Source organism: Neoarius graeffei, chromosome 26, assembly GCF_027579695.1.
Source record: "Neoarius graeffei isolate fNeoGra1 chromosome 26, fNeoGra1.pri, whole genome shotgun sequence".
NCBI classification, from domain to species: Eukaryota; Metazoa; Chordata; class Actinopteri; order Siluriformes; family Ariidae; genus Neoarius; species Neoarius graeffei.
In genome coordinates, this window is record NC_083594.1 from 17,377,214 (window position 1) to 17,390,134 (window position 12,921).

Sequence of the window (12,921 nt, forward strand, 5' to 3'; positions counted from 1 at the left end):
ACTGAACTAGTGGTCGGGCTGTGTGGGATGAGTCCTGGACTCCCTGGGGTGTCGGGGTGATGGAGCTGCACAGACACACGGCAGTGACGAGCACACCTTCGGCTCTTTGTGCCGTTTACTCCGTTAAGTCCCACGGTGTTCTGTAACACGTCAAGTCCCTGAGAGACTATGCCATACACTGCTGCAAAGAATGTGTTGCAACACACTCTTCAGGCAAGTGAGGCACTCCAGATCCTGCTCCCTTTTTCAAGACAAACTAGACCACATGCTGCTTAGCTGAGAGATACCCAGCCACTTACTGTACAGTACGATGCAACAGAATCTCTCTAGAAATCCAAAAGCCTTTGATCCATTTGAATCACCAGTGGTCGTGAGGATGAAGTGATCTAGCGTAAGGGACCAGAGTGATCTCTTTGAACGTGACTTAAGATTTATCAGAAGGATATGGCTGTATTACTTAAGTGGAACTTAAGTGTGCGATATGCTTACATCAGGTGGAAGGATATTGAATAGTTATTCCACCAAATCGAGTCGTACACGAGCCGATAGCCGTGTATATATCTATAAGCCGTGTACGACGAGATTCAACGGAATAACTCTTTTATTCTATCTACAGTCACTGGATTTTGAGAAGCAGAGCATCTCATCTCATCTCATTATCTCTAGCTGCTTTATCCTTCTACAGGGTCGCAGGCAAGCTGGAGCCTATCCCAGCTGACTACGGGCGAAAGGCGGGGTACACCCTGGACAAGTCGCCAGGTCATCACAGGGCTGACACATAGACACAGACAACCATTCACACTCACATTCACACCTACGGTCAATTTAGGCCAAGTTTACATTAGACCGTATCTGTCTCATTTTCTTCGCGGATGCACTGTCCATTCACATTAAAACGCCGGGAAACGGGAATCCGCCAGAGCCCACGTATTCAATCCAGTTTGTGTCTGGTCCGGTGCTGTGTAAACATTGAGGATACGCAGATACGCTGTGCTGAGCTCTAGCTGACGTCGTCATTGGACAACGTCACTGTGACATCCACCTTCCTGATTCGCTGGTGTTGGGATCACGCACACAGCGGCTCAGTCCCGAATCACTGCTCGTGTGCTTCACTCGCGTGCTCTGTGAGCTGCACAGGGCCGGAGTGCGCACCCTCCAGAGGGCACTCGCTGTTCAGGGCAGAGTGATTTGGAGCGCAGGAGGAAGCGCTGAGCTGCACTGAGGTTTATTTACACATTTCAACCTCCTTCAGGCGCTTAAACTCAGGGAGAACATGAACATCACAGCCAGGTGTGTTTATCTGCTGGAGAAGGTGTTCGCTTGCTATCCTTCCACTTGCAAGTGGTGAGTGACTTGCGCATGCCCGATATGCACTGGGATCATGTGACGTGCCGTCTAATTAGTCATGTGATTAGCGTATCCGTGTATTGGCGTTGCTGTGTGCACGCGAATCGTGTATTGGCGTTGCTGTGTGCACGCGAATCGTTTTAAAAACGTTAATCTGATGATCCGCTGATTCGAAATAATGTAAACAGGGCCTTAGAGTCACCAGTTAACCTAACCTGCATGTCTTTGGACTGTGGGGAAAACCGGAGCACCCGGAGGAAACCCACGCAGACACGGGGAGAACATGCAAACTCCGCACAGAAAGGCCCTTGCCGGCCACGGGGCTCGAACCCGGACCTTTTTGCTGTGAGGTGACAGCGCTAACCACTACACCACCGTGCCGCCCAGAAGCAGAGCATTTTTAGTTTTATTTTTTGCAAATCCGATAAATAAAACCTTTATACAAAACGTCCGACAAAATAATTTCCGCTTAGAATGTAAACAAGCTGGCGAAATGACCGTAGCTATTTGCGAAAAAAGTTATGAAACTAATTCGTGAAAAATAATTTGAAAAAATACGTTCTTACCATCGAATAATTTACTTCCATATTTTGTTGCTTTTTTATTTTGGGGGGGTTTTGCTTTCGAGTTGAGTTTTTATTGCGTCCTCGGTTGGTTCAGCAACACACTCGGCCATTTTGTTTTTCTCTACTCACGGGATATGAGCTGATAGCCTAGTCGTAGAGTAGCCAATCAGAGCATGCAAATGCTCATATCCAGTGAACGTGGATAAAATAAATCTGGTTATCTGGTATCAGACAAGTGCCTTTAACTTCAATTAAAAATGAGTATCCTATTAAAGGAAGACGGCTTTTCAATTTAATAAGTAATCGATAACATTTAGCTCTCTCTGAAACTTGGTCATAATGATGTATGTTTATTTCTCGAAGATCTCACAAAATAACAGGCAATTCTGTGACTGGGAACATATCTAATTTGAGAGGATTCCATAGCAAAAAATGTGCGCGAGATCGCCCGGTTCGTGCGGTCAAGCAAATGGAGGAAGTGCATGTGCGCATGATCGGCAATATTTATAAGTTTGGTCCTGCGTTTCCTTTCCTTCGCAGTACAGCGTCTTGTCTTTTCGCTTTTTGCGACTGTAGTCGGTCTTCCATGTTTCATTCGCACGCTCACGTCCTCCATTTTTCTCTCCTGTTTCAAATTTGTATCCCACAATGCCTTGCGTGAACGGGGAAAGCCCACATGCATGATGTAGTATCTTGAATTGGGTCATGGTGAAGCAGGAAAAAATGGCAGAGAATTCAGGGCCACGTGGCGCTAAATTCATTAATTGTTCTATTACGGAAAAAAAAAGTAATTAAATTCAAAGTCTGTGATTCGAAATCAGTCCAGTAAACAAAAATAATTGGGCGTCGGGGAAAATGCTTTTTTTTTTTACCTACACTTGAAAAATCTGAAAGGCAGTCTAGCTTTAAGATGGATAACCCACAGCTCTGGTCTGGATAAAGGCAGCTTTCTTTCCTGAGCTGATCATTTATCTGCTTGCGGTGGTGTCGATGATACACTCGTGCGCTCATGCCGCACTAATCCACTGTTTCCCTGTGTACTTCCTCTAATTAAAAGCATTCTTCAGCAAGGCTGTGTGCCCTGTTCAGTGTCGACGACTTGACGGCTTCATTAGGTCAAAGCTTAAAGTGAAGAGCCATCCGAAAAGTACAAAGGTGTCACACAGTTAGGGGCGGTTTCCATGACACCACATGGCACCAGCAGCCTTGCTTTCAGGAATGGGTCACATTCCGAGAACAGACAAACGCAACGTGTAAAGGTGGACTTTAACGGTGATATTCCGATTCCTTTTTCAAGAACACCGTTATGATAAATTAATATTTTATTCTAAGAGATGAAAATTCACCATTGGAACCTTTTGCAGCCCTTGGCCTTAGGGGGAAACGGATCCCTCAAAATCTCGGCTGTTAACCATATAAGACATGCTTGAAGAAGTGCAGCTGCCAGAATGTTAATTGTCATTATAAAGCTCACTCCTGCTAGGAAGAAACAGAGACATGATGTCATTCTCAACCATGAGGCCCGTTTACTTTGGTTATAATCCACTTTGCTGTCCACGTCTTCTGTCAGGGGAAAAATATCTGTGAGAATTACGCTGGTAAGAACCAGACGTATAATGCCGTCACTGGAACATCTATTCTACGTCAATCTGTCAGCAGGGCTCGGTCTTTAAGGGTTAATCTTGTCGAAAAAGTGGGGCATCAAATCCATTCAGGCACAATAAAACCATTAGGTCCAATTGTTTCGTGTTCACTGTACGTAAAATTGACACCAACCGACAGGTTTTCTTCAGGGAAGCGCTGAAGATATTCAGGGGAACTAGATAATATTTTCCTAAAGTTTTTGGACCCGAGGCTCCAGCCGAACGTTTTATTTTCTCCAAGAGGATTTACCAAGAAAGATCCAAGAACTCCTACAGCCAACACGTCAAATTGAAGGCGCTCTAAAACAGGAAACGTTGACAGCTAACCTTTTTGCGTAAGCATTGTGTGCAAATTTTGTTTTTCGTTCCTATTATTTCCTCCCTCGCTGAGGCAACTGGCTTCCTTACAGCTTGGTCATGACTAATGTCTGAGTTATAGCCTCGCTGCCCGGCTTTGGAGGTGTGTTGCTCATGTGTCATAAATAACCGGCGCCTCAGAGATGATGTGTACGTTTGAGACCCAGTATTAACATGCTTGGAGATAATGGGAAGCACATCGGCACTAAAGAGGATAAGACACTGTACGACGCCTCCTGGTGCAGTTCTTTCCTGTCAGGATGTCGGCAGAGTGCTGGCCAGTTCCGGAAAGTTCTGGAGGTCAGTGCCGTGGGCGGACTGGGATGAGCTGATAACAGGAGAGGGCTCTGGAGATGAGTGCCTTTGTGGAGAGAATGATCAGACAGACACCCTTTGGGATGCCAAGTGAAATATCCCAGGGGCCAAACCTTATCTTTGGAACTGTTGGGGGGTTTTTTTGGATTTTTTTTTTTTTGGATACTGTAAAAGTGTCCACACCATTGTGGTGATAACATTGTGAAAAAAGAAAGGGTTAAGACTTGAAATGAAAAAGAAAAGGTCATAAATACCAAGGCGGCCCTACAGAAGTCCTGTTCATTGCTTTTACTTTGAAGAATATGCTACACAAACCCTGTGATGATAAATCTTATGCAAATACTTCATTTCCCAGTTAACTCAGGATGAAAATTGGGTGTTTAGTACATCCATCAATCCATCTCTCCATTATCTTCACCTCTTATCTGTCAGGGACTTCGTGCGAGTGGCGGGGTTCACCCTGGGCAGGTCGCCAATTTATCACAGGGCTAACACAGAGACAAACGACCATTCACACTCACATTCACACCTACGGTCACTTTAGAGTAGCCAGTTGACCTACTCAGCATGTCTTTGGACTGTGGGAGGAAACCGGAGCACCCGAAGGAAACCCACACAGGCATGGGGAGAACATGCAAACTCCACACAGAAAGGTCCCAGTTGGCTGTGACACGCTTAACAGCAATATAATATGCATTAAAGGAGAACTGAAGGCAAATTTTTTATTATCAAAATTCTATTTATCTCATTTGATTAAATATACGTAGGAATGCATTCTTGATCGCTATTTGGTCGCTGCAATAGCAAGTTATGAGTGTTTGAAATATGCTCTGTAATATATCAGTCCATATGTCAAAGCAATGGCCGTAAACGAGATTCGCTGAGACCTGTGCGAGACATCGTAGGATGGAAGTAAAACGTACAGCGGAAATCAAAGTGACCAACGTTGTCAAAACACGCGCGCGCACTCTTTCGAATGGTGATGTAATCAAGCCAGAAGTTTTGTTTGTTTTGATAGCAATCAGGAAAGTTTAAAAAAAGTAGGCAGTAATCATCATTTAAACTCATTTTCGTGCAATATTTCGTTTGGAAAATGGTTTTCAAAATGGCGGCACTGACACCTGGCGGACACTTCACGCTTTGAAGTCTCATGAAGATCGCGCGGATAAGCGACGCCTGCCGTGGACCATCTCATCTCATCTCATCTCATTATCTCTAGCCACTTTATCCTGTTCTACAGGGTCGCAGGCAAGCTGGAGCCTATCCCAGCTGACTACGGGCGAAAGGCGGGGTACACCCTGGACAAGTCGCCAGGTCATCACAGGGCTGACACATAGACACAGACAACCATTCACACTCACATTCACACCTACGGTCAATTTAGAGTCACCAGTTAACCTAACCTGCATGTCCTTGGACTGTGGGGGAAACCGGAGCACCCGGAGGAAACCCATGCAGACACGGGGAGAACATGCAAACTCCGCACAGAAAGGCCCTCGCCGGCCACGGGGCTCAAACCCGGACCTTCTTGCTGTGAGGCGACAGCGCTAACCACTACACCACCGTGCCGCCCTGCCGTGGACCAAACGAACTAAATTCAACATGGATAAAAACCGAATAGGCCGATGAGTATAATATTTAATTGCAATTAGTTGCCGATACGAGTCACGATATAAGGTTACTAAAACCAAAAACGTAATTGAATAACACGTTAATTAAGAAATAAAGCAAGTTTAAAAACGACTTCAGTTCTCCTTTAAATGTAACTATAAACGGCTAAAAAAAATAATAAATGGAAAATCATGAACATTGACAAACTGCTACAATGCAAGAGGAATAACAACTTTGTAATGTACTGTTATCGGAAATGAATCAACTTCTGTGTGGTGTTTCACGTTGGGCCACATCGTAGTACGATCTCGTTGATTATTTTCCGACAAGATCATACCCTGTCGTGTTTTATTCCTTACATAATGAAGAGCGATATTTTTCTTATACAGCATGACATACGGACACGAACAAACGTCAAGTCTGTTCCAAGCAAACAGTATTTTACTTCATACTGTCTTCCAGGTCTAAAGATGGAAATAAAAATCACCGAAAAGGCCGATAAGTATAATATTTAATTGCAATTAGTTGCCGATACGAGTCACGATATACTGTAAGGTTACTAAAACCGAAAACGTAATTGAGTAACACGTTAATTAAGAAATAAAGCAAGTTTAAAAATGGCTTCAGTTCTCCTTTAACTTTTGAATAAATCCAAGATATACTTGTAGATATTATATAGTCTAAGGTTAGACATAATAATAATCAGTGTCCATTTCAGCAAAGCTGGAGTTCATCATTCCCACTTAGTGAGCTCTGCGTCCCCTTTTTGCTCAAGCTTACCAATGCTTCACTTTCATCCCTGGGGCGAAGCGGATGCAAGCCGAGATATTCAGGGCCGTTCCTAAAAGCTCACACCTTGTTAAAACCACAACACTGACATATTAGTGTGCTATAAAATCATGGTCGATAAGGATCTGACAAGGATTTCAGAAGTCACTTTATCAACACCAGTTGAGGTCTGGAAGGTTTCTGAGAAAAGGCAATAATGTCAAGTTCTTATAATAAATATCATGTCGAATTCCTGTAATAAATTGCATATTCCCTCAGTACTAATAATTTCAAAGTCCTCCATTAGTATCTATTAGACATGTCAGAGGAATATTCCATAAATCCAGATCCATGATTCCTCAAAACCAGCTTACAATGCTGCAGCTTTTTATTGCCTGAGCTAATAAAAATCCTGTAACATAATAAAACGTGGAAACTAAATTGTCTATTTCAAACACTGAAGCTGACTTTATTGGTTCCTAACCTGTATGCGAGAGCTGCAGTCGTGGTATGTACTGGTTCCAGGCTCTGTCAGCTCGAACAGCAGGCAGAAGTAACTGAAGCAGCATAGCCAGCAGCGGACAGATGTGCCCAGTCCTCCAGAATCCCACAAGTCTCATCTCCAGTTTCTTCTTATAACAATGCAGGAAGTGTTCTCTTTCACATTACTGTTTTGCAGCTCTGAAAAACACAAGGACGCAGAAAAAAAATGAAATTTAGCATCTCCCGGAAACTGAAATGATTAGAAGCATGTGTGTATGTATTAGCGTTTCATGATATATGATTGCTGGATGCTGTCAACGGGTAATGGGATGAATTCAAGCTAATCATGGACTAATGAGTCTGATTCGGTTTGTTTTAATTATAATCAAGACATGAACTTGCCTACAAGCATTTTTTAAATCTACGTGCCACATATCACCGTCAACGCTTTCTCTCGTTTGTCCGCAAAGGCAAACATTTTGCCCATTAAGTTGGAACTAGATTTTAAATCGTTGCCAACTATTTAAGAGTCCTCAGAATTGGCAAATGACTAAACAAAGGGAACACAGGCCCTTTTCCTCTTCAACTTAAGACGCATCAATAAGGCTAAAGAAGGCTCTAGATGACATTCCTGCCCTATGACACAAGTCCTGTTGACGTCGGTCTTGTTTTCTGAAAAAAAGTGAACCGTTCCAGCTGCACATCCTCGTTTGTAGTGCCACACTCGGAGGCTGACGCCATCCTGAAGCCAGCAGCACTTGGGGAAGTGCTTCAAGCGTTTAGAGCGGTGACAGTACCTAGGAGAAGCAGACCCATAAAAGACAAACATGGTTACTCAGAAAGCCGCTACCTGATTCTGCTGTGCGTGTGTGCCAGCATGTGACCTACGCTGGACGAGGTTCACCCTGAGGGGAAAACTGATGCATTGTTTAGACAAACGTTCCCATGGCTAATCAGCCCTCTGCAATCTTTATTCTATTTCCTTACAGAGGTCACACTACGTAAACAAGTCACTCGTGCAACCTCAAAACACTTCGATGGACACTATAAACACAATAAAGAGATGTTGTAATGGTACGACTAAAACATTCTGGAGATACTAAGAAGAACACTATGTCGAATGAATATATACCGTATATACACACACACACACACATACACACACACACAACCCCGATTCCAAAAAAGTTGGGACAAAGTACAAATCGTACATAAAAACAGAATGCAATAATTTACAAATCTCAATAACTGATATTTTATTCACAATAGAACATAGACAACATATCAAATGTCGAAAGTGAGACATTTTGAAATTTCATGCCAAATATTGGCTCATTTGAAATTTCATGACAGCAACACATCTCAAAAAAGTTGGGACAGGGGCAATAAGAGGCTGGAAAAGTTAAAGGTACAAAAAAGGAACAGCTGGAGGACCAAATTGCAACTCATTAGGTCAATTGGCAATAGGTCATTAACATGACTGGGTATAAAAAGAGCATCTTGGAGTGGCAGCAGCTCTCAGAAGTAAAGATGGGAAGAGGATCACCAATCCCCCTAATTCTGCGCCGACAAATAGTGGAGCAATATCAGAAAGGAGTTCGACAGTGTAAAATTGCAGAGTTTGAACATATCATCATCTACAGTGCATAATATCATCAAAAGATTCAGAGAATCTGGAAGAATCTCTGTGCGTAAGGGTCAAGGCCAGAAAACCATACTGGGTGCCCGTGATCTTCGGGCCCTTAGACGGCACTGCATCACATACAGGCATGCTTCTGTATTGGAAATCACAAAATGGGCTCAGGAATATTTCCAGAGAACATTATCTGTGAACACAATTCACCGTGCCATCCGCCGTTGCCAGCTAAAACTCTATAGTTCAAAGAAGAAGCCGTATCTAAACATGATCCAGAAGCGCAGACGTCTTCTCTGGGCCAAGGCTCATTTAAAATGGACTGTGGCAAAGTGGAAAACTGTTCTGTGGTCAGACGAATCAAAATTTGAAGTTCTTTATGGAAATCAGGGACGCCGTGTCATTCAGACTAAAGAGGAGAAGGACGACCCGAGTTGTTATCAGCGCTCAGTTCAGAAGAAGCCTGCATCTCTGATGGTATGGGGCTGCATTAGTGCGTGTGGCATGGGCAGCTTACACATCTGGAAAGACACCATCAATGCTGAAAGGTATATCCAGGTTCTAGAGCAACATATGCTCCCATCCAGACGACGTCTCTTTCAGGGAAGACCTTGCATTTTCCAACATGACAATGCTAAACCACATACTGCATCAATTACAGCATCATGGCTGCGTAGAAGAAGGGTCCGGGTACTGAACTGGCCAGCCTGCAGTCCAGATCTTTCACCCATAGAAAATATTTGGCGCATCATAAAACGGAAGATACGACAAAAAAGACCTAAGACAGTTGAGCAACTAGAATCCTACATTAGACAAGAATGGGTTAACATTCCTATCCCTAAACTTGAGCAACTTGTCTCCTCAGTCCCCAGACGTTTACAGACTGTTGTAAAGAGAAAAGGGGATGTCTCACAGTGGTAAACATGGCCTTGTCCCAACTTTTTTGAGATGTGTTGTTGTCATGAAATTTAAAATCACCTAATTTTTCTCTTTAAATGATACATTTTCTCAGTTTAAACATTTGATGTGTCATCTATGTTCTATTCTGAATAAAATATGGAATTTTGAAACTTCCACATCATTGCATTCCGTTTTTATTTACAATTTGTACTTTGTCCAAACTTTTTTTGGAATCGGGATTATTATTATTATTTTTTTTAAACCTAGTAAGACATTTCTTGCTCTTTGCTCATTAGCTGGCTGAGAAACCAAAAAAATAGGCTCGTTGAATAGTTAGTCTTCTTTGTGCTTGCTTTCCATGCTAGGCCTTTTCCCATGCTGGGGTTTATTGTAGACAGAGCCTAAGAGATCCACTTGTACTACCACAAATACCCCTGCGGAGAGTTTCAAACGCAGGCAAAATGAGCTTCGGGGTAACCATATGCAAAATGGAGATAGGGCACATTTTTCCTTCCATTCAAAACCTCAAAAGCTACGCCAATTAAGCTGCTACTCCAACACAGAAACGTTCAGCAGGAGCTTCTGCAGACAGAAACCACTAAGACAAACTTTTGAGGCATATGAAGTCGAATGCAACACCAAATTTAATTCCACCATAAAAAGCCCAGCTTGAGTCACCCGTTACCACGCCATGTCTGCAAGTCCTGGGTGTCTGCTTAAGCTTCTCAGAGGCAGATGGAGGTGATTGGGGAGCATGAAAAGGTCTGGAGGAGATGACAGCTTTACAACAGCAGTTCATTTCGATGTTAAGTCTATTTTACACCCAAAGCCCATTCAGTGTCCATCAGATCTGGACCCACACCTGAGGCTGGAGTTACAACAGCAAGCAAAGTGCAGGTGCTCGACTCGAGAAACGATCAGACGGCCTTAACGACTTCCTCCAAAATCGCTGCAAAGTTATTAATCTTTCTGCTGAAGGAAATTAACTCACACTCTTGAATTAGAGACGATATCAATGTGAGATCTGCAAGATGAAAGCAATCCATCTGGGATTAATACAATTCATTTCTGCAAAATTGTCCTTCAGGGGATTTAATGTCTGGATTAACAGTGACAGAATCCAGTTGGTGTAAAAGAAAGAATCTGAATTACACCTCATCATTTCCAGTTCAAACTGGGATTCTTCATCACCGTGATTTATAAGGAATTACGAACTTTGATTTATGAGGAATAAAGAAAATGGTTTCCATCATCATTATTGGCTTTAAGGAGGCTTCTTGTTGGCTGTATCACTATGCGCTTACTACTTGGTAAAGGAAGCGGTGCATTTCTCAAACTAATCTCGTCATGACAAAGTGCACTCAGGTGATCATTCATTTTAATTAACAACCCAAAACGAACCAAGCGGGGACGCTAATTGTTCCTTACAGCCCATTTAAGACATCCTAAATATGCTTATTTGGGGGAAATATGGCCTGAAGGTGAAAGAAGCTAGTCTGGCTAATGCGACTTCAAAGCTCTGTGAGCATTTGGTCTGGCAAAGATATTAAGCCCAACCGTTTCCAAAAGCACGTGGTTGACCCGCCTCCCTGAAATGCCTCAGTTTGCTACTGGTCGAAGCCAGAAAAGGCTGTGACGAAGCTTAAACCAATCACATCACTCTTTCCTCTGACGTATGTGACGCGACGGGGCTAACTGGTAGATTAAACTCCTACCGAAGCCGGTCGGGAGCAAGGCAAAAACGTCCTTCCTTTCAATAAATACCTCCAGGGCTGCTCTTTGCTCCATTTTCAATGAGAACTTGCTCCATGTTCGTAATGTTTCTAGTGAATGAAGCGCTTCCGGCATAGATTCTGTAAACAATCTATGGCTTCCGGTCACAGTTCTACTATGTCAGTGCCTTGAACATGCCTCTACCCAGGGCCGTTGGAGATGCTCAAAGTTGATTGGCTCCCGATTTTTCGGGAGCTTGGAAGAGCTGTAGATAGCTTGCCTGGCCAGACTAAGCTCTTAACAGGCCCTCGTGTTGCGTCACGCTTAGGATGGGCGGGCCCAGGCTAGAAAGAAGCAGCCTTGGGCCCAAACGGTTGCCAGTTCGATTCCCGGGACTGGCAGGAAAAAGGGGAGTTGAGCGAATGAACAGCACTTACTCCTCCCTCTGTATCATGGCTGAAGTGCCCTTGAGCAACGAACCTAACCCCCAACTGCTCCCTGGGTGCTGTAGCATAGCTGCCCGCTGCTCTGGGTATGTGTGTGTGCTTATTGCTCACTGGTGTGTGTGCTTACTGCTTCAGATGGGTTAAATGCAGAGGAGGAATTTCACTGTGCTTGAGTGGACAGGTCTTCTTCAAAAGAAAATTAGTCGTCTGAAAATCTGCACTTGTCGATCGAGCCAAATCAAATTTCATTTCCTACGGCCCAGACAAAAGTCAGTCATTAACTTTTTCAATACAAGGAAAGAAAACAAGCGCAAAAGTGTGGGAAAAGCATCACACATCAGGAAGAGGAAGTAGCTGATACTCAGGCGCTTCCACGTAACAAGATCGCTGAATGTTAAGCAACCGGCTCTTTGGCTGCTTCCCCCACTATGACTTTGTTTCCTTGGATATATGGCTTCCCAAATAGAAAAGAAAGACCACAGCATTCTGGGATAGGACCTAAGAAATAACCGAAGCCATTAAAATGAGTGACAGAGAAGCAAAATGATTCCATGCATTCGCTCATCGATCTTCCAGCCAAAAAGCTTGTTTGCGTGACTCTGAAGTAAAGAATTTGACCATTGAGCATGAGTTAAAAGGAGTTCAAATAGCAGGTGGTGGAATACCGTGACATTTCCTGTTAAAACGTAGACCCTATAACAACAGCAAACACACACTGAGCTCTTTCTCAGTGAAGAATATTGTGCTGAAAAGGCAGGACATGCATGCAGAGGCTCAGACAGGGACATGATGGAAGCTGTTGAGCTGAATGCAGTGTTGGTGCTGTCAGTGTAATGGATGAGTGCCTTTACTTCCCTTCGTGGCCTTGGTGGGCCTGTGGTCGGTGGGAACTGGCCTGTGAAGGCATCGACTTTGCTGTGTTTCAGTGACTGCAGAATATGTCACGTCTCATCCTTTAGAATTTCCTGAAGTAGGTTCAGTGAATCAGAAATGTGAAACCTATTGATTAAATGAACAATTCTGATGACATGAATATAATAAAAAAAAGCATACAGAAATGTATGTATTAGTGCTGACGTGCAATTCCCAATGAAAGTACAGGCAATTAAACATCACATTCATTTCTGCATTGCGTGCGC

General features: G+C 43.4%; 1 protein-coding gene across 3 annotated transcripts in view; it reads right to left on the minus strand.

The window, feature by feature from the left end:
• The window catches only part of si:dkey-49n23.1 (semaphorin-3D), a 152,310-nt gene that overhangs the window by 82,982 nt on the left and 56,407 nt on the right, over positions 1 to 12,921 (minus strand). For all 3 annotated transcript variants that reach the window (XM_060910315.1, XM_060910316.1, XM_060910317.1), the window contains one exon: positions 7,092 to 7,288. In XM_060910315.1, coding sequence (XP_060766298.1) covers positions 7,092 to 7,227 — 136 coding nt within the window. In that variant the 5' untranslated portion in view covers positions 7,228 to 7,288. The remainder of the gene's footprint in view (positions 1 to 7,091; positions 7,289 to 12,921) is intronic.